Here is a 22,195-nt window from a genome sequence, read left to right on the forward strand (position 1 = left end):
GCTCTGAGCCTCAGTTTCCACACCTGTAAAATGGCTCATTGTTGAAAACAAGTGGGTGAAGTGTGTAAAGCACTGTGCATGGTGCCTGGCCTTAGCACACACTCAGTAAGTTTCAACTGCCCCTCCTCTGGGGAACCTTTCAGGGTCTGAAACTCAGTAGTTGTTGGTTTTCTCGCTCTGATTCTTTCCATCCCCATGTGTTTAGTCCTCTACACAGACCCTCAGCAGAGCCTTGTCCAGTTTATTTCTCCATAGCTGGCAAGCAATCTGCTCCATTCTCCTGTCATGGGCAGAGGTTTTGGGAGGATTCTGGCATTTTGACAGTCATGGGGGCATTATGCAAATGAGATACAAAGCAGCAGTTAATGAACCCTGATTGCATTTGCCCAGCACTGGGGAACACGGAGGATAACTGCTGGGCTGGGGAGGGGGGCAATTATACTCTTTGGGTTGAACAAGGAGGTGGTGACAGAACAGGTTGGCTGCTCCTGGGGGGCACGAGAGCAGCTACCCTGTGGCCTGGGTGAGGCCCCCTCCTCATTTGTAGACTGATCCCACCTGTGGGACTGGAACACGATTAAGGTCCAGGAGTAGGGGCTGAGGTCGGGCATGGTGTGTGTGTGGGGGCGGGGGAGGTCATGGGGGGTGTCCCTGGGCCTGTCCAGGGCCTACAAGTAGGGGAGTGGAGGCTGCAGATGGCGACTCCTTGATATTTTTCTAGCCCAATTAACATGCAGAGGAAAGTTGCAACAAAACTGTGGCAGAGGACAATTTTCCCCTGAATGGGGTTCACTTGGGAAGAAGGAGACGAGGGAGGTAGGAGATAGTTAAAGACGGAGTAGTTTCAAAGGGCACAGGCTGACATGGCGTAACCTATTACCCGTATTTTTGCTGGTTTTGGTGGAGCCTCTTATCGATGTCAACTTTGACAAAAACTAAGGATATCCCAATCTTGTCTTCTACCCCTATGATACCTGTCTTGGGGGCCCTCCCAACAGCAGATGGGGCTGATCAGGCTGACAGTAGGGTGGGGTGGGGTGGATGCTCTCTGGCCTGGGAAAGGTGGGGGGCGACAGAAGGGGTCAGCTTCTCAGAAGCACAGAACCTGCCTGAGTGTGGGAGGGCAGAACTCAGGGGTCCGCCAGGCAGCAGATGGGGCTGGATCAGGCTGATGGCGGTGGGTCGGGGGCAGCTATCTTTGGTATCCCTGGATGGAACCGGCTCTTTCGGAGAAAGATGATCCGGGGCTGGGGGCTGGCAGGTGGGCAGGGGGCTCTGCTTACAGGGCCTGGGAACTCAATCCCTCCCCACCCCCTAGCTCTCCCGGGAATCTGCTCTCAGGCACCAGGCATCCCCACCCTCTTGGCCTGGGTGTCGACCTCACTGACTACTGAGGACCTCCAGTCCTGGGGACACGCAGCGTCAGGCTTCTGGCCCAAGTAGGCCAGGCTGGAAGTCACCTCTGAGGTTGTTTGGGGGAGGGGTCCTCACTCACGCCCACTATGTCACTGGCACTTCAGGTACTTATGACCCTGTCCTGCCTTTGACCTAAGGATGAGAAGCACCCTGGCTGTGAAACTCCTAGAAAATGGGTGGCTGTTACTGTGTTTCCTAATCAGATCTTTCCTAATGGAACCAACATAGAGCATCGGGAAAAGCTTGGCAGGCATAGGGTTCAAGTCCCAGCCCAGGCATTTTCTGGCTTTGTCCCCTTGGGCAAATTGCTCAATCTCTCAGAGCCTTTGTTTCCTAATCAGTCCTGTGACCTCATCTGCAGGGCTGCCGTGACAGCCGGACACGGAGACGGAGACGCTACAGGAGAACTGGAATCAGTAAATCCACTAGCTCATCACTCCTAAGGGCAGGGACTTTGTTTTGCCCACGGCCTGTGTCCCAGCACCTAGAACAGTTCGTGGCACAATGGTGCGTGCCTAGTAAATATCGGTTGCATGAATGAAATGCCCTATTTTCATCTATTCTAAGATGATCTCCCCTCACATTTGACATCACTGACATTAGGATGCTTCATACAATTTATAGCATGTCTCGTTTTAATTGGCAGCAGTCTTATGATTGAGACGGGTCTCAGATGGGATGAACTATGGAAGAGGCTGTCATTATTAACAGGCACTTTTTGGCTTAATTTTTGGTGGGCTTCTGGTTCTTTCTGATTGTGTGTGCCCTCTCTAGGCTGTGTGGGGTCCCTGAGAATCACCCTAGGGCACAGGGGCTGCAGTGATCCTGCCTGAGGTCTTTCTGAGGCAGTGCTGGGCTGGGGTCAGCACATCCTGTGGGGAACACTGTGTGTCCCGGGCCCCTTTCTCCACTTGATCTACAGACCCTGCTCTGGCCCCCACTGCATGCTATCCCTCCTGGGGAGGAGGGGGTGGCAGGGCTGTCTGAGCCTGGAACTCCCTCGGGGGAGGAGGGTCCCATTTTACTCAATCTTGTCATAATTCCAAGTACCAGGACTGGACAGCAGCTGGAGGGTGGGGGGAATATCTGTGAGCCTCCTAGGCTGAGGGGGCTCTAGATAGGATCTAGTCTGGACCAGGCAGAGGACTTTCAGAATGAGGGAGAGGGAGTGGGGGAGGGTGAACCCCGTCTCCTCGCAACCCCAGTCCCTCCAGCAGCCAAGCTAAGACACGGTGGGCAGACAGATCCTCACCTGGTTGGGACACTTACTGGTGTCACCGATCCGTCCCATAAGGCTAGGGTTGGGGGCTTGCGTGTATAGCTGTGATTTTATGTAGGAAGGGTTTGTGTGATACATGTTCTGGATCCGTGTAGATGTGTGTACACTGATATTAGTGTTAGAGTTATGTGTAAGTATGTGTGTGTGTTACCTGTGCGTGTATAGGTAGATCCACAGATTTGTGGAAATGCACATGTGCAAATACACGTAATGTGTGTATATATGTGTCGGGGTGCACATGTGCATGGACACGTTGGTGCTAATGAGTCATACGTGTGTGGTACAAGCCTAGATGTTTGCTCTACGGGGTGTGTGACAGCTGTGGCCTGTGGGAGCAGCATCAGAATTCAGATCACAAAGCCTTGCTGCCAATAACAAGCCCAGGAGCCTTGGATGCCCAGACGAGTTGTTTCACTACTGCGGGCCTCAGTTTCCAATCTGTAAAATGGGTATGGAATCTCATGGAATGAGATTGTAGACGAGCATCTCACACTCGGCCTGACACAGAAAAATCTCAGAATAGAAGTTTGGAATTGAGGAATGACTGAATGAGAATACATGATTAAGCAAGTGGAAATGTTTTACAGAGAGGCACGCGGTAAGATTTTAAGGACCTGAGGGAGGCATGTGGAAAGGTGCAGCTTACAGTGCCTTGAAGGGATGCTGGGGGAGCAGGGTCTCAGGCAGAAAGAGGAGACGGGGCTGGAGCAGGGACCGCCCCCCCCGTGGGGCGTGGTTGCAAGAGCCTGGGAAGGTGAAGTGTGCGCGTGCCCAACAGCCCGGGGATGCAGGAGCCGCAACGTAGGCGGGCGTCCCCGGGTGTACGCGGGGAGGAGGCTGGCTGAGCGAGCATTGCCCGGTTGCCATAGACACGAGAAGGAGGTGGGTGGCGGGAGAAGGAGGCGGGTCGGGAGGCGGGAGGGGGAGGAGGCGGCCGTGGGGGCGGGGAGCTGGCTTCTGCAGTTCGGGCGCTGCTGCCTTCCCGAGCAGCGAGCGGTGGAGGGAACCCAAGAGGACAGAGCTCCCGGCCCGGGCGCCAGGCCCCCTCCCTGCCCGCCACCACGGAGAAGGAGGAGGACAGCCGGCCCCTCCGGCCCTGGCCTGGCCCAGTGGGGACAGTGCACTCCTACGTGCCCCTGGCTAGGTGCCCAGACGGGCCCAGGTAGGCATTCCGGTGGGGACAGCCAGAAGAGGCTGCACGGAGAGTGGGGCCCCGGGGCTGCCCTGCCCTCCTACCGGCAGTACCTGGTGGCAAGCACAGGGGCCGAGGAGCCAGGGCCAGTAGAACTGGTGGGGAGCAGCCTGCATCCTGAGAGGCCTCTTCAGAACCTGGGTCCTCCCCATCAGGAGGACTGTGCCCCTGCTACCTCTCCTCCTCTGCACTTCTGTCCCTCTCTCCACCCCTGCCACAGGTCCCGACTGGAGAAATGCCTCTTCCCAGGCAGAGCAGGCCAAGGGGGCTGGAACTCCCAGGAACCCAAAGTGACTGCTCCCTATTCTGAGGCTGGGCGGGGGGGCGTGGGTGAGGATACCCCCCGCCCCCGCTCAGGGCACTGCTGGGCCCTGGCCATTTGGAACCAGCAGACCCCACCACCACCACCATCAGCAGCCTCCCTGCTGGCCCCGTTGCTCTCAGGCCCTGGGCTTAGAGCCCCGGTCAGGGGAGAGGCATCTCTCTTCTCCCCCAAGCTGAGGCCCTTACCCCTCCTTGTTCCCCTGCAGACCCAGTTCCCCCAGGACCCCTGTCCCACCGCCCCAGCAAGCCCAGGGACCCCATGCTGGGGTATAGGAGAGCGGGCCCTGATTGGGTGGGGGGTGCCTGTGGTCCTCCCTCCCCCTCTCTTTGTGCCTCTGCTGCTTTGCTTCTGGGGATGACTCCACTGCTGCTGGGGGAGCTCGGGGCACTGCAGAGCCGCCGCTGCCTGCTGCCCAGGAGGGGGTGGGGCCGGGCCTGGGGAGGAGTTGGGCCGCACTGCCTGGCTCTGGGCACAGAGGGGGCAGGAGGGCCTGCAGCAGCGCAGTGGGTGGAGTGCACCTGGTCCTGGCGGGCCCTGGGCCACAGCTAAAGTGCCTCGGCCGGCGTGGGGAGGAGATCCCAGCCTGAGGGGGCGGGGGTGGTGTGTGCAATCTCAGGCGTGCCTAGGGTGTCTGGGCCTTGGAGGGTCTGCCCCCTTCTCCTGCCTGCCTTCCGTCCCCAGCACCCCCTGAGAGCTTGGCTGGGTCCTGGTACCACTCTGTGGAGCTTCCCCTTCTCGGGCACTTGGGGAGTGAGAGCACCCGGGACAGGGCCCAGCGTGATGGGGCCGGGGAATACGTGCTGAGAGGCTGACGTGGCTCCATTCATTTCTGCAAACCTTAGTTGCACCTGCTGAGTATAGGCACAAGGGCCTCCCACTTCAGGGTTAAGGGCCCAGGAGGTGAGAGGGCGGGTCTCAGATGGCAGGAGCTTGGGTGAGGGTTGCAGATCTGCCCAGAAGCTGGCAGTCCAGTAACCCGTGTGCACCATCACCATCTGCCCCCTGCTTCTCTGAGCCCCGCCACAGATCAGGGCCTGGGGCTGGCACTGGCATCTATCCTGCTTCACCTCCTACAGCTGGGCCAGCCTCCATCCCGGCCACAACAAGGGCCCGTGAGGCCTGGAGGTCAAGAGCTGGAAGGATGTGTCCCTTCCTCAGGCCCTTCAGGCCTGGCCCTGACCACCGCCCCGCCCCCACTCCTGTTTGGCCTTCTCTAGGCCACATTCCCCTTCTCTTCAGTTTTTTTCTGTCCCGTGCCCCGCTGGGGTCTGTCTTTGCTTGCTCTGTCTCTCTCCTACCCTTCTTGCCCCCAGGCTCTGGGGCAGTTAGCCAGCAGAATGGCCTCCTGGGGCCCATTTCCCAGCCCCACCCCATCACCCCCAGTGGGCTCACAGCCCAGGGCACATGCCCCCCACCTCCAGCAGCCTTCCCAGCATCAGAGGGAGCTGAAGGGAAGCCCCAGGATCACTCAGAGGCCGGGACCCCAGGACTAGAGGAACAGTTTGGCCCAGGGGGGGCCCCTCCCCACGTGCCCCCAGTGCAGGAGCTCTGGGGAGAAGGAACATCTCCACTTGGCTCTCAGGGCGGCAAAACTGAGCTCCCACCTCCCTTAAATTGTTCCTCCTGCTGTGCTCTCCAGCTCAGGAAACAGCACCCCACCTGCCGGCTGCTCCAGCCCAAACCCTGATGCCACGCTTGACTCCTCCTCCCTCTCGCACTCACAGCCAAACCATTAGCAAATTCTGTTGGCCCCACGTCAGAGTACCACCCCACTCGCCCCTCCCTGCTTCTGGCATTACTACCTTGGTCTGAGCCCCCATCTTCCCTGATGGGAGGGCTACAGCCACCTGCAGCAGGTGCCCTGTACTTCTTGCCCCCTGTAGTCCCCTATTCCTATGCCCCCAGCAGCCAGGGATCCTTTAAGACCTAAGCCAGGGACTTTCCTGGTGGTCCAGTGGCTAAGACGCCACACTGCCGATGCAGAGGGCCTGGGTTCAATCCCTGGTCAGAGAACTAGATCCCACGTGCCGCAACTAAAAGATCCCGCATGCCGCAACTAAAAGATCCCGCACGCGGCAACTAAGACCCGGTGCAGACAAATAAATAAATGAATAAATATTAAAAACAACAACAAAAACTCTAAGCCAGATCACATCCCACCTCTTCTCACACCCTGCAGTAGCTCCCGTCTCACTTGATGGGGGAAAAGTCACAGGCCTCGCTCTGACCTACAAGGCATCACGTGTCTGCATTCTCTCCCCGCCTTCCCCACCAACCTCTCTGACCTCAGCCTTCCCCTCTCCTCACTCCCTCTGTTTCAGCCACATGGCCCCCTTGTTCCTTAACCATGACAGCCATGCTTGTGCCTCAGGGCCTTTGCACTGGCTGTTCCCTCAACCTGGATGCTCTTCCCCCAGATATCTGCATGGTGCCCTCCCTCACCTCCTTCGGGTCTTTGCTCAAATGCTACTTTCTGAGAACGGCCTTCTCTGACCAGCCTGTGTAAAACAGCATTGCCCCTAAGTCCCCACCATCCCTCCCTGACCCCTTCACTGCCTTATTCTTCTCCAGAGCTTTTGTCACCTTCTACTGCACTTGATCATTTACTTTTTCATCTGGTTTCTTGTCTGTCTAGCCCTCTAGAATGTCAGCTCCATGAGGCAGGCGGGTTTCTGCTTTGCTCATGCTGTAGCCCAGAGCTGCACTATGATGATCAGGGCTGCAGTTAAAGCCAGGAGTCTCTGCCTCAGTGGCCGGCCCCCTGCATCCGTGCTGTAATGGTTTCAGCCCTCACAGGGGAAGGGATGCAATGACCCCCTGGCTGGGCAGTTGCCCCAGGGCATCGAGTTGGACCGGATGTCCTGCATGGACTGGGTGCACACTTATTGCCTTTTTCTGACCCAGCCATGGCCAGGACAGCTCTACCTGGCCAGGAAGGGGAGAAGAGTGGGCTGCATGCATCCCACCCCCCAGTGCTGCTCAAGACGGAGGGCCCCTTCTTCCTGGTCAGAGTTCTGTGCCTCGGGAAAGCCTGCTGCATCATCCACAGGGCGGGCAGACCTGGTTCCTGCCCTCCAGGAGACCACAGATGCAGAGGGCTCAGGACAGGACACACCCTGTGAGGACAGAGGGCCCATGTGTGGGATGACTGGCCTCGAGGAGACTCATCCAGAGCAGGGAGGATGGGGGCCTGTCTTCCCACCAGCTCCCACTCCTGCCTCCCCATCTGTGGAGGCTGAGACAAGGCTATGATCAGAGTGGCTCATTGGGAGGTGGTCCCTGGAAACACAGAGTGTGGAGGTGAGGCATGAAGGGAGCTTGAGTGAGCCGGTTCCCACTGTGGGCAGCTGGGGCTCGATCCCACTGGGCACCTCTGAGAGTCAGTGTAGCCAGGAAGGTGCGGAGCTGGGGTGTGTGTACACCTGTTCCACCGGTCATTACTTGAGACTGCCCCTGACCACCCTCTCCCCTGCCTGGTTTTTTCAGCTGTTGTTAATGTTAATCGCCGAACGTGGCGATGTTTATCCACTGCTTGGCTTCCTGTCTGCACTGGGGTGTAGGCTCCATGGGGGGAAGGCCTGGTCTCCTTCCCTGCTGAGCCTGAAGCACCTAGAATGGTCTTAGAGGCTCCCTAGAGACGGGTGGGCCTAAGGAGACGTGGCCCCATCCGCGGCCTGGGAGCAGGGGAGTGCGGGGGGCTGCCTTTGGGGGTGATTTTCTGGAGGAGAGAGAGGGCCTGGGGCCTGATGGGGCTGGAGGGAGAAGGCATAGGATAGGGGTGGTGAGGGCTGAAGGTTGGAGTCAGGGGAGTGGCCAGGAGGAGGGGAGGGGAGGCCAGCCAGGGGCGGCTGGGGTGCAGTGCCTTCAACCCTTTCCCGCAGGGACAAACCCCGTGGCCCACCCGTTCCCTCAGCTCTGTGTCCCTCTGGGGCCCTCCAGCCTCAAGTGAGACCCAGGCTCTGCCTCCCTCAGTCTCCCCATTTACCTCCGTCCTCTTCCTGCCTCCCCACCTTGGAGTTTATTGTTTCTGAAGGCAGGGCGCTTTGGGGACTGCCCTGGGGACCTACCTCACAGGAGATGGAGGTTGGGGAGCCTGTTTTATAGACCCGAAGAGAAGGCAAGAGAAAGCCGGGCCTGGGATCTTCTCTTCACAGGGGACCTGGAGACCTGGGGTTCCAGACGAGACCCAACCGTCATGGAAGGTGGTCTTAGCTCAGGCTGCTGTAACAAAATACCACAGTCTCGGCAGCTTAAACAACAGACGCTTATTTCTCACAGTCTGGAGGCTGGAAGTCCAATATGAAGATGCCAGCCTATCAGGGCCCTGGTGAGACCTCTCTTCCGGGCTTGTAGATACAGCCTTCCCTCTGTGTCCCCACACGGCCTTCCCTCTGCTTGAGCCCGGGGAGAGGGGGCGAGCTCTTCCTCTTCTTATAAGGACGCCAATCCTGTTGGATTAGGACCTCATCCTTACGAACTCATTTAACCATAATTACCTCCTAAAGCCCTATCTCCAAATACAGTCACTTTGCGGAGGTAGAGTATCAAAATATAAATTGGAGGGGAACACAAGTCAATCCTTAGCAAAGGTCTGTGGGGATATGTTAGTCCAAAGAGGGGAGAAGGAGACATGAGGTCATCCAGAGAGATCATCCAGACAGTCTCCTGTTTTGGAAGCTCTGCAGCTGTGGCAAGAGCGGGTAATAAAACCCATAGTAATAATAACAGTTAACATGGTGCTTCCCGTGGCTACTCATTTCACCCTCACGCCAACCCCATGGGGTTGGTGGTATCGTCATCTCCATTTTGCAGGTGAGGAAACTGAGGCGCAGAGAGTTTAAGCAATTTGCCAAAGTCACACAGCCAGTAAAGTGGCAGAGCCGGGATTTGAACCCAGTCGCTCTGTCTGGCCCCAAGGGAGGGCCCTTAACTAATTTGCTCGTGGTGCTGATCTGGTGGGAGGTGCTGTGCATGTCGGGAGAGCAGGCTGCATCCTGAAGCCAGCAGGACGTGGTTGACGGCGGGGTGTGATGAGGAACCGCACCCGGGTGGGGGCTGAGGTAGGCTTCTGGTGGGGGACTGAGCTGGCCCTTGAAGGGAAGCAGGGTTGTTCTGGGGAGGGGTGATCCATGGGAGGGAGGATAGCATGCGCCCCAGGCAGGAGAGAAGGCATGAGCAAAGGAGCAGAGCCCGGAATGAGCTTGGGGTGTGTATCACAGGGAGGGGTGGAAGGACAGCATATTCCAGCTGACCTGGATCCTTCTCGCTGCATCTGAAGCCCCAGCGGAGGCTGGTAAGGGTCCTTGGGCGGCCCCACGTCAGGCACAATGAGCCCGTCCATCTCTGGGTGAGGTGAGGGGTGGGGGAGCTGCTGGGAACGTTTGTGGGATCGGAGACCCACCCTGGGTGAGGGGGAGGCAGCTCTGGCTTCTCATGGCCCCGCCCAGGTTTGAGCTGAGCCAGTCCCTTAGGCCAGGAGGGCTGGGGTGACACCCATGGAGTACGGGCTCTGGACCGGGCACCTGTCAACGTGTCAGGGTCTGGGTCCGACTCTGCCTCCTCCCTGCTGTGTGACCTTGGACATGTTATTTAACCTCTCTGAGTCTCAGAGAGGGCAGGGAAGTCACCACCCATCTCAATGGGTTGTTATGAGAATTAGAAATAAAGTGCATCAAGAGGTTGGCACATAGTAGGTATTCAAAAATGGTTGTGGTTAATATGAAGAGAGAGTGAAGAGAGGGTGACGTGACAGCCCGATTGCTACCTATTCTGTCTGTGCTGCGGGATCCCTAGGGATGGAGGGCACCATCCCGAGGGCAGAATCATCACGGGGGATCAAGGAGGAAGACACCCTGGAACTGGACCCTGAGGGTTGACCAAGAGGAGAGGAGGGGCTCGGAAACAGAGGACAGGAGGGATCTGGGACCCCCTCCTCTGGGATTTGGCTCTTGGTTGTGTCACCATCATTATCAACATTGATTGAACACCGACTGTGTGCAGGTGACTATGTTTGGCTCTAGGGTACAGAATTCAGTGTTTCTGCTATTTAATGAAGGAATGTTCCAGAAGGTCCTTAGCATTTATTCATCATTCTACAAATAAGGATCGTGCACTTACTACGTGCCAGGCACTGCTCAGGACCTGCTGATGGGTTGGGTGTGGGGTGCGAGAAGAAAGAGGAGCTGGGTGACTCCGAGGCCTGTGGTTGTTAGTGGCTAATGCCTAGGAATCTACACGGTGCCGTCCACACCCCCCTGCCCTCCCTGGGCTCATGCTTTTAATTTCTCTATCCCTTCTCCAAGCCAGGGGTCAAGGGAACATGACCAAGGCCTCTGCCCCCCAAGGTCTTTTAGAGGCAGCTGGCAGTGGGCCTGGGGCCTGAGGGGGAACACCTTTCACCTTCAGGCTCTTTTCTCCTTAAAGGCAAGTTCAAGGCCTGCATTAAAACTTCAAATTTCCATAGTGATCTGTGTTTTTCAAAACGAACTTACCACCCTTTTATCATTTGCTCTTTGAAGACTCAAGTGTTGTTTTCTCATCATACGAGTAAGAAAACTGAGACACCCATGACGCAACCCGGCCGAGATCTCACTGGTAAAAGAGGTCAAGCTGGGGCCAGAGCCCAATACCACCCGTGCCACATGTGTGCCAAGGGCTACAGCATCCTCGGGGGTGAGAAAGGCCCGGCACCTTCCCTGGCTCCACAGACAGAGAGGGCCCATCCTGAAATGGGACTCTCACCCCTATTCCAGCAACAGAGGTGACAAATCAGAAGTGAGAGCTGACAGGCTCTTTCAGTCGGGTCTCAGCCTCTGGGCGCTCATCTACAATGTGGGGGTGAGAACGGCCCCCGCCTTACAGGGCTGCAGTGGGGATTAGAGGCACTGAGACATGCCGACAGGCCCTGGCACCAAGTCTGTGCTCCATAAATGCCAGCTGTTATTATTAACGATACAGGGCTTCCAGGACCACAGTAGCTTTACAACCACAATGAGAAAAGTCAGATAGGCGTTGTGCCCGTTTGGTGGGCTGAGGACAGCTGAGAGCGGATGGGGCTTGTCCACCGGGAGCAGCAGATCGCGGCCACGCCAGCTTCCTGACCTGAGAGATGCCGCACTCTCAGTGATGGCAGCCCTTGACCGCCATTCAGGAAGGACCTGGCATTTGCCAGAGTTAAGCCCCTGGGTGCCGGTGTGCGGCCGATTTGGAGGAGGGCGGGGTGGGGTGGCATGTCTGGCCACGGGGTGATGGGGTGCTCCCATGCCCCCTCCCACGTCCCTTCCCTGACGCTGCCTGCCTGTCTTCCTGGGCCACCTCTGTGTGGGTCTTTCCCAGGGTGTGGGCTGGACCCTCACCGCTGGCTCATCTAATCCTTAAGTCTGATTGCATCACCCACATTTCACAGCAAGGCCATGTGAGTCACACAGCAGTTTGGTGGCAGAGCAGGGACCCCAAGGGTAGAGCTATTTCTACTAGACGTGCTACCTCAGCCGGGAGGCTGGGAAACCCTGCCTACACCCAGGGTGGGGCCGCAGCCAGTCCCACCCTCCCTGGATCTGGACAAGGTGGAGAGTGGCCTCTGCCTTCTTGCATTCCCTTCTAGCCTGACTTGCCAGATCTGCACTGCTCTGTCCCCTCCCTCCACGGCTCAAGTGCACCCTCGATCCTGGCTCCCAGCTCCCTCAGCTCTTCTCCAGCACTGGCTGGAGGCTTTTAAAAAAATATACAATTTATGCAAGGCAAAATCTAAAGGACACAAAAGGACCCATGGTGAAAAATCCCTCCCTGTTCCCGTTCCCCAGCCACCTAGTTCCCTGAAGGCAACTACCATTACTCAGCTTTCCAAAAATATTCTCTGCTCATATGTTTCCCCCCATAAAAATGGAAGCATCCAGCCACACTGTGCTGAACCTGGCTCGTTCTGCTTTAGTGACATGGCTTGGAGGGTTCCATTCAAGACCGGAGCATTGTGTTGCGGGCCTGCATGGTAAATTACTTAACTGGTCCCCTGCGGCCGCACATCTGGGTTGTTTCCAGCCTTTGGTTTTTACAAGCAGTGCTGCAGTAGATAAAATTGGGTGGCACTACCTTCCAGGTAAATTCCTAGGGGTGGTGCTGCTGGGTGAAGGGTGTGTGCCTCTAAGGGTGGGAGAGAGCACCAAGTTGCCCTCCGTCAAGCTTGTGTGGAGTCACTTCCCCACTACCAGGGGTGGGTTCAACCGTGTCGCCGTTGCTCCCATAACCAAATGTCCCTACCCCCCCTCCCGCCCCCACCGCCAGCTGCTAACAGCTGTACGTGCTGGAGATCCCAAAGAGCAGAGCTCTGTGACTCCAAGGGTTCTAGATGGTCTAAGTCTTTCATTAAATATCCCTGCCCTTTACTTCTTCAAACCTAAATTCAAAATGTTCTTTATGAAGCAAGTACTGCTTTATAAGTGAAAAGTGCCAAATGAAGAAGAAAAAAAAATTAGACTCATTTCTTTGTCCCTTGATGAATTCAGCTGCCTTCCTGCCCACCTACCACCACTGTGCGTGAGTGTGGGAAGGTGTGTCTGAGGCTTTGCTAAGGCAAAAGGAACAAAATATATTTAGTGCCTGAGAGGAGCAAGGAGCAAAAGAGCACCAGCCTCTGAACAGATGGGGAAGCTGAGGCCCGAGAAGGGGAGGGACACCCTTGACCAAGTATCCTTAGGTGTTGGTGCCACGTGTCTGCCCAGAGCCTGAGGGCCAGCCTGGATCCCCTGGTTGGGCTGAATCTTGCAGAGCCCAGCATCCTCACTGGTCAGGGTTCACAGTGTCCAAGGCTGCGGTGCAGAAGTAGTGAGCTGTCCCTTGCTCAAGGCTCACAGCTCCTAGTAGTGTTGTTACTGAAAGTGGAGTCCAGCTACTCGCCACTCTAAAGCCAACTAAAAGGCAAGGTTGCTGGAAAGGAAAGTTTGCTTTATTTCAGAGGCCGGCAACCTGTTGGGGGAGGGTGGATTCCTGTCCAAATGCCAACCCCCCGCCCCCAATGACAATCAGTAGGCAAGAACTTTTATAGACAGACGGAAGGGGCTACATGCAGAAACAGCATTCGCTTCTGACAGTCATCTTGAAATTGGTCATGCAGTGGTTTAATCAGCGTCATCTTGGTTTTTTTTTTTTTAATTTTCTATTGGTGTAGAGTTGATTTACAGTGTTGTGCCAGTTTCAGGTGTACAGCAAGGTCATTCAGTTATACATATAGTATATTTGTTCTTTTTCCAATTTTTTACCCATATAGGTTATTACAGAATATTGAGTAGAGTTCCCTGTGCTGTAGGTCCTTGTTGGTTATCTATTTTATATATAATAGTGTGTGTATGTTAATCGTAAACTCCTAATTTATCCTCCCCCCCACCGCCATGTTTCCCCTTTGGTAACCATAAGTTTGTTTTAGAAATCTGTGAGTCTGTTTCTGTTTTATAAATAAGTTCATTTGTATCATTTAAAAAAAATTAGATTCCACATATGAGTGATATCATATGATGTTTGTCTTTCTCTGTCTGACTTAACTTCACTTAGTATGATAATCTCTAGGTCCATCCATATTGCTGCAAATGGCATTATTTCGTTCTTTTTTGTGGCTGAGTAATATTCTATTGTATATATGTACCACATTTTCTTTATCCATTCCTCTGTGGATGGACATTTGGGTTGCTTTCACGTCTTGGCTATTGTAGATAGTGCTGCAATGAATATTGGGGTGCATGTGTCTTTTTATATATATACTTATTTTTGGCAGCATTGGGTCTTTGTTGCTGTGCATGGGCTTTCTCTAATTGTGGTGAGCAGGGGCCACTCCTCGTTGCGGTGCGCGGGCTTCTCATTGCAGTGGCCTCTCTTGTTGTGGAGCACGGGCTCCAGGCGCGCAGGCTTCAGTAGTTGTGGCACACGGGCTCAGCAATTGTGGCTCGCGGGCTCCAGAGTGCAGGCTTAGCAGCTGTGGTGCATGGCCTAGTTGCTCCGCAGCATGTGGGATCTTCCCGGACCAGGGCTTGAACCCGTGTCCCCAGCATTGGCAGGCAGACTGTTAACCACTGCGTCACCAGGGAAGCCCACATGTCTTTTTGAAGTATGGTTTTCTTCGGGTATATGCCCAGGAGTGCGATTGCTGGACCATATGGTAGCTCTATTTTTGTTTTTTTAAGGAACCTCCATACTATTTTCCATAGTGACTATACCAATTTACATTCCCACCAATAGTGTAGGAGGGTTCCCTTTTCTCCACACCCTCTCCAGCATTTATTGTTTGTAGACTTTTTGATATGGCCATTCTGACCAGTGTGAGGTGATACCTCACTGTAGTTTTGATTTGCATTTCTCTGATAATTAGTGATATTGAGCATCTTTTCATGTGCTTTTTGGCCATCTCTGTGTCTTCTTTGGAGAAATGTCTATTTGGATCTTCTGTCCAGTTTCTGATTGGCTTGTTTGTTTTTTTGACATAGAGCATCTTGATTATTTTAACTACAGTTAATCTTCAGTTCCAGGGTTGGTTTATTCCCATTTCTTTGAGGCAAGCTCTCAGAATTGAGGCCAGTTCTCAGCTTATGTCATGGCTAGAGCCTGGTCATCATGTAGGTAACTTCTTCCACCTGGTGGGGTTTTAGTATCTATAAGACAGCTCATAGGATATGGCTCAGAGTATTATCTATAGCCCTTGAGGAGGAACTAATGGTCCTTGACTATGCTTAATGACTAATCTATTATTATTTAGTCTTATTGGACTGTTTTCCTTTGTTTCTTCATTTTCTCACTTCTCTGATTAAACTTACTCTGTGGCTAAAGTTTTTCCACACTCAAAAGGCAGGCTGAGGACATGTGGGGCAAGGACCATAGGGTCCTGCTCCATTTCAATACCCCGTTTTCTTTGATACTCCTTAGTATTGAGGAGGGTCAGGTACAAAACAAGAAAGGGAATAAAGTTTTGGATAGAGAGGTTAATTGTAAACTTGGTAGAGGAATTCTGTTTTAGTCCCATTTCTGTTCCAGTTTCCCCCAAATCTTTGAGTGAATGGGGCAACAACTGCTCTCGCTACTTCCTGCTGAAGTGGGGCATAGTCCTGCCTCATTTTGGGAATGGACACAGAGTTGGAAATAATCTCAAGTTGCAAGCTTAGCATCAACATTTTTTTTAAAATTTATTTATTGGCTGCGTTGGGTCTTCGTTGCTGCGCGCGGGCTTTCTCTAGTTGTGACAAGTGGGGGCTACTCTTTGTTGCAGTGTGCGGTCTTCTCATTGTGGTGGCTTCTCGTTGCAGAGCGTGGACCCTAGGTACGCAGGCTTCAGTAGTTGTGGCACGCAGGTTCAGTAGTTGTGGCTCGCGGGCTCAAGAGCACAGGCTCAGTAGTTGTCTCGCACGGGCTTAGTTGCTCTGCAGCATGTGGGATCTTCCCGGACCAGGGATCGAATCCATGTCCCCTGCATTGGCAGGTAGATTCTTTTTTTTTTTTTTTTGCGGTACACGGGCATCTCACTGTCGTGGCCTCTCCCGTTGCGGAGCACAGGCTCCGGACGCGCAGGCCCAGCGGCCATGGCTCACGGGCCCAGCCGCTCCGCGGCATGTGGGATCTTCTCGGACCGGGGCACGAACCCGTGTCCCCTGCATCAGCAGGCGGACTCCCAACCACTGCGCCACCAGGGAAGCCCAAGCAGGTAGATTCTTAACCACTGCGCCACTGGGGAAGTCCCCAACATTTTATATTATGAAAACATTAACTCTCTCTTTGATTACTTGTCATAGTACCTGGACAAACATTTGAAAATTAGTAGACATATTACAATGAGGATAACAGTAAAAATGCATCTTTGTATTATTCTCTGAATGTGTTGTTGTTTTTTTTCCCTTAGTCGTTAAAGCAGATATACAATGTATGTTTACTAGGCCACAAACAGGCTGTTTTGGTTAGTCTAAAGTTCATATTAAATCATGTGTAAGCCAGAATGACTTCCCCATACCTCAATATGTGAAAATTTCTTCCATCGTTTCCCCCCCACTTTAACTGCAAATGTTTGCATAGAAAGCATTGATAATCAATATATTTTTCCAGCACTGCCAGATGTAGCTCCATTGCCTGCTCTGGGTTCATTCATGTCCCTCAGTGCTAGACCTACTTTTTGGTTATATATTGGCCTAGTTATCCATGATGGGGGAAAACTAATCAGACATAACAAACTAATACAGGGGTATGCTGATGGGGAAACATTTTATATGCTACACATTTTAGCACTAATACCTAATTGTCACACAAGCACTGTACATGTGCTTTTATTTTTTATTCTTTTATTTTTTTTTCAAATATATATATTTTTAATGTTGAGCCTTCATTTAATTTATTTATTTTTATTTTTGGCTGTGTTGGGTCTTCGTTTCTGTGCAAGGGCTTTCTCTAGTTGTGGCCAGTGGGGGCCACTCTTCATCGCGGTGCACAGGCCTCTCACTGTCGTGGCCTCTCTTGTTGCGGAGCACAGGCTCCAGACGCGCAGGCTCAGCAGTTGTGGCTCACGGGCCTAATTGCTCCGCGGCATGTGGGATCTTCCCAGACCAGGGCTCGAACCCGTGTCCCCTGCATTAGCAGGCAGATTCTCAACCACTGCGCCACCAGGGAAGCCCCATATTCTTTTATTTTTAAAAAATATTTATTTGGTTGCATTGTGTCTTAGTTGCGGCAGGTGGGCTCCTTAGTTGCGGCTCGAGGGCCCCTTAGTTGTGGCATGCAAACTCTTAGTTGAGGCATGCATGTGGGATCTAGTTCCCAGACCAGGGATCAAACCTGGGCCCCCTGCATTATGAGCATAGAGTCTTAACCTCTGTGTCACCAGGGAAGTCCCTGTACATGTGCTTTTAGTAGTAAACTTAAAGCCAGCAGTGATACACATCATCAGTAATTATACTCTATGATAACTTAACTAGCCAATTTTTTCCATCCTGAGCATTGGGGTCAAAAATATGGTTTTAGGGACTTCCTTGGCAGTCCAGTGGTTAAGACTCTGCACTCCTAATGCAGGGGACACAGGTTCAATCCCTGGTCAGGGAACTAAGATCCTGCATGCTGCACGGCACAGCCAAATACATATATACGTATATGGTTTGAAGCAAAACAATAGCTTTTCATTAGAATTCTTTAAATTTCTTACCCAGTTCAGCAGTATGATCTGAAAGTTATCAAATGTTGTCCATATAATTTAACTTACGAAATCCTAGTTGCTTTAATATTTCTTCTGAGATGCCTAGGGGCCTTTTGGAATACTCAAAGTTGGCTAGAGAAAGAAACTTATGGGCTTCCCTGGTGGCACAGTGGTTAAGAATCCGCCTGCCAATGCAGGGGACACAGGTTCGAGCCCTGGTCCGGGAAGATCCCACATGCTGTGGAGCAACTAAGCCCGTGCACCACGACTACTGAGCCTGTGCTCTAGAGCCTGTGTGCCACAACTACTGAAGCCGGCGCGCCTAGAGCCCGTGCTCTACAACAAGAGAAGCCACCGCAATGAGAAGCCTGCAAACTGCAACGAAGAGTAGCCCCTGCTACTAGAGAAAGCCCATGCGCTGCAATGAAGACCCAATGCAGCCAAAAAATAAATTAATTAATTAATTTAAAAAATATTGGTGTTATTTTAAAAAAAAAGAAAGAAACTTATAATCTGTTATTAAAAGCAGCTCAGTATTCCAGGAAAATTTGTTCTCTTAACAGGGAGAAAGAAACCAAATTCCAGTCTTTACCAGCTTACTATAGATATTTACCTAATTAAATCCAATCTAATCTTAATCACTCCTGACAGTGTACAAAATTCTTTTCTCAAGGTTCCCTTTTTTTGCAAACCTTTTATCACTTTTGTATCCATATGATTTCCCCATCCAGAAATAACCAGCTCTAGGACAAGATTATTACCATCATCTTTCCTCAACAAAAATATCTCCATTCTTTATACCTTCTCTGCCGACCATGCATATCCTACTTGCTTTACACACTGAAATGCTTCCCTTATCATTTTTAGTAGCTTTAATTACATATTTCAGTTTTTAACACTTAAAAGCCTTAACAAAACCAAGAAATAAGTAATTGAACTGTTATACCAGCATTTACTGACTGGCAAACTTAAGAACATATTCTGGGACTTTCCTGGTGGCACAGTGGTTGAGAATCCACCTGCCAATGCAGGGGACACGGGTTCAATCCCTGGTCCAGGAAGCTCCCACATGCCGTGGAGCAGCTAAGCCCATGTGCCATAACTACTGAGCCTGCGCTCTGGAGCATGCGAGCCACAACTACTGAGCCCGCCCGCCACAACTACTGAAGCCTGTGCAACTAGATCCCATGCTCCACAACAAAAGAAGCCACCACAATGAGAAGCCCGTCCACTGCAACGAAGAGTAGCCCCCACTCGCCGCAACTACAGAAAGCCTGCACGCAGCAATGAAGACCCAACGCAGCCAAAAATAAAATAATTAATTTTTAAAAGAACATATTCCATAACCTCTAAAAACTCACATTTTTTCGCATAGCATAGTTTCTCTTTATTGTGGTACAAGATGCATGTTTAATAAACCCAAACATCTTTTGAAGTTCTACTAATTAACCCAAGGCTGAAGTCTCAGGCAAAGTGGGCTGTGTTTGTATTCCAAGGACATGATAAGAGTTAACTTCAAGTTTTCTCCTAGGCATATTTTTGTTCTCTGAGGGTCAGAATTCTGAAAAGAGTATTTTATCAAGCTAGCTTTCTCAAACTGCAGATGCAGAAAGAACCAGAAGAATTTCAAAACTCTTGGAATTTCAAAAGAGTTTCATCTTAACCAATTTTCTCCAGAGTCTAAAGAATACTGTTGTCTTATATTGGTAACAAAAAGTATCTTTGGGACTTCCCTGGTGGTCCAGTTCTTGAGACTCTGTGCTTCCACTGCAGGGGACACAGGTTCGATCCCTGTTCAGGGAACTAGAATCCTGTATGTCAAGCAGTGTGGCCAAAAAAAAATTGTCTTTTTTCTTTAGCCATAATCTCATAGCTAAAATTTTTCCAGTCACACAAATGGAATATATATACACTCACACACCAGAAGACAGAACTGTCACAAATCCTCCAAGAGGATGACTGGTACAGAGTCCCAAACAAATATTTCCCCAACACAAATGGTCCTCAGTGTCAGACACATGTCAGAACCAATTGGCAAAATGCCCAGATAGCACTTTGTGCTCAAAATAGAAGTTTGCCTGGGTACACACCAGTGGACTTACTCTGTCTTGGAGCTTGTCAGCTCGTCTAGATGCATGTTTCCGTTCCACCAAGGAAAAACGTACATTGGCAGCCAGTGCTGAGCAGGGGAGAAACAGGGAGGATTCCTGAAACAAATGGTTTTGGGTAGGAGCGCCCCCACAAATCCCTCTCTCAGGACCAGCTAGCCACGAGCAGCGGGCTCCTCGCAGCCATCCCAGCACACGGTCATGGTGGGCGGGTCTGCTCGGGAAAACCCCGGGGAGCCAGATGCTGTGAGAGTGCGGCAGCCCTACGTCGGGTGCCAAAAACTGTTACCGAAATTGGGGATCTGGCTGCTCGCTGCTGTAAAGCCAATTAAGAGGCAAGTTTGGTGGAAAGGAAAGTTTGCTTTATTTTGGAGGCCAGCAACCTGGGGGGAGGGCGGATTCCTGTCCAAAGGCCAATTCTCCCCCACTGACAATCAGTGGGCAAGAGCTTCTATAGGTGAAGGGAAGGGGCTACTTGCAGAAACAGCACAGTCAGCTGTGACAGTCATCTTGAAATTGGTCATCGGTGGCCTGACCAGTGTCATCTTGATTACGTACGGTTAGTCTTCGGTTCCAGGGTCGGTTTGTTCCCGTTTCTTTGAGGCCAGCTCTTGGAATTGTGGCAGCTTACGTCATGGCTACAGCCTGGTCATCATGTAGTTAACTTCTTCCACCTGGTGGGGGTTTTAGTATCTGTAAGACAGCTCACAGGATATGGCTCAGAATATTATCTATAGCCCTTGAAGAAGAACTAAAGGTCCTTGACTATGCTTAATGACTAAACTATTACTATTTTCTCTTGTTGGACTTGTTTAGACTCAGATTTTTAGTCTTGTTTCTGCATTTTCTCACTTATCTGATTAAACTTTACTGTTTGGCTAAAGTTTTTCCACAGACAAAAGGCAGGCTGAGGACATGGGCAGCAAGGATCATAGGGTCCTGCTCCATTTCAGAGTCAGGCCCAGCCTGGACTCGCTGCCCCTTTGAAGACCAGACCCCTAGCTCTCTGAGTCCTGTCTCCTAACTACTGAGCCATTCTTGTCCAGGGTGGCAATGAGGACTGGGGGATGGGAGTAGGGCAGTGCCTGCCCTGGCCCGGGGGCAGCACATGGCCTAGATTGAAGAGCCGTGATGCCTGCTGACAGATCCGTGGCACACACAGCCACCCTGATGTTCACGCAGATTGCGGTGCTCTGACCTGTGGGCCAGGAAGCCACATGTCTGGGACTCAGGAGATACGTAAGCGGCTAATGGAGGCTTTGAGGCTGGGCACCAGGGCAGCCGGAAGGGCATTTACAGGAGCCCAGTAGCTCAGAGAACTGAGGAGGTGCTGAGCCTGGGTGGGAGGTAGGAGGGGCCCTGCTGCCAGCTTTCCAAGGGGCTTGGGTCCAGGCTTCAGGTGGTGGTGGGGGGGGGGTTCAGGGAGGTTCTAGGGGCTGAGACCAGGGGTTCTGCATCAATTGGGGATTGGGGGGTAGCTGAGGTGGGTCTTTTGCACAAGGTGCAAGGATTCAGCTATGTCAGGGTGGGCAGTACCGAGGTGGGCAGATTGAGAAGCCTTCTACGGTTCATCATTGAGCCCCAGGGTGCCAGGTCCTGGGGAGGGAGTGCAGGACACGCACAGAGATAAGTCTGATTGCTGGCTTTGAGGAGTTGTGTGTGTCTGTGAAGCAAACTGCGGATTTATATAAAGCAAATATGTAATTACGTGGCCCTAGGTTTTAGCTCTAAGAGTCCAGGAGCACAAAAACAGTTGCAGGCACCATGGTTCTGGTGGTTGCAGCAGGCTTCTGAGAAGAGGTGCTCACGCTTGAGATGGATGACGGACTTAGGGGAGAGGGGAGGGACAGGATGTGGAGTGAAGGGCTTATGGTGGAGAGACCGAGCGGTGGGCACGAGGGGTGCTATAGGGTGGCTCTTGGGGTTACCCTAGGGATGGGGAGCCAGTCTCTGGGCAGGAAGCCCCCATCCAATGCGAGCTCATGCCTGTAGAGCCCCCACAGCAAGTTGGGGCCCCAGGCCTGGAATGGGGCATGCGGGGAGCTGCCCTCATCTCCAGGATCTCTCTCCTGCCCTCCCAGCACATGAGCAGCCAGCCTGCTGACCGCCACTCCACACCTGTCCACCCCGCAACGGCCACACCATGTCCGGCTCCTACGATGAGGCCTCGCTCGCTCCAGAGGAGACCACCGACAGCTTCTGGGAGGTGAGGCTTAGATGCTCCCCAGGTCCTGGGGACCAGGCAGCCTGGCTGTGTGGAGGTCCAGGCTCCCACCCACCCGTGACCTCAGATCTTGCTCCCCAGCCCCACGGACCCCTCCAAAGCCCTCCGTGTCCAGCGGGCAGTTGTTGCCACCAAGTGGTTCCTACAGACCATTGAGCCCAGAGCCCCTCTGCCTCACAGCTGCCCCTGGAGAGATCCTGTGGAATTTATGATGTGGAACAGGGCCCTCCTGACCCCCTGCTCTGGGGGCCGCGGCTCAGACTCCTTGTGCTTCACGCAGGCAGGTGCAGCACTTTACAGCTTGCGTGGCCTTTCACAGCCGTGCCCCGCCTCCTACCCTATGCAGTGGGCAGGGGGCGGAGCACTGGTCACAGAAGTGGTACAAGTTCAGGGAGCCCCGCAGCGACAAAGAGGTGGAGTCAGCATTGCAGGAGCCTTCCAAAATATTGGAGACCCAGAAAGAAATTTTCCATCGGCTTCCAAAACCCAAAGTAAAAACTG

The 22,195-nt window shown here is 52.8% G+C and overlaps 1 protein-coding gene and 1 non-coding gene across 4 annotated transcripts in view; both read left to right on the plus strand.

The window, feature by feature from the left end:
• The window catches only part of PACSIN1 (protein kinase C and casein kinase substrate in neurons 1), a 29,570-nt gene that overhangs the window by 2,158 nt on the left and 5,217 nt on the right, over window positions 1-22,195 (plus strand). For 2 of the 3 annotated variants that reach the window (XM_065884659.1, XM_065884660.1), the window contains exon 1: window positions 21,614-21,676. In XM_065884659.1, the coding sequence (XP_065740731.1) occupies window positions 21,614-21,676 (63 nt within the window). Of the gene's footprint in view, window positions 1-459; window positions 524-21,551; window positions 21,677-22,195 lie in introns of those variants that run through there. The other variant, XM_065884661.1, reaches the window with a different exon arrangement.
• TRNAR-CCU (transfer RNA arginine (anticodon CCU)) lies at window positions 17,199-17,271 on the plus strand. Its single transcript has one exon. It is a non-coding gene; the product is annotated as a tRNA-Arg (tRNA).

This window comes from Phocoena phocoena, chromosome 10 (genome assembly GCF_963924675.1).
Source record: "Phocoena phocoena chromosome 10, mPhoPho1.1, whole genome shotgun sequence".
Lineage (NCBI taxonomy): Eukaryota > Metazoa > Chordata > Mammalia > Artiodactyla > Phocoenidae > Phocoena > Phocoena phocoena.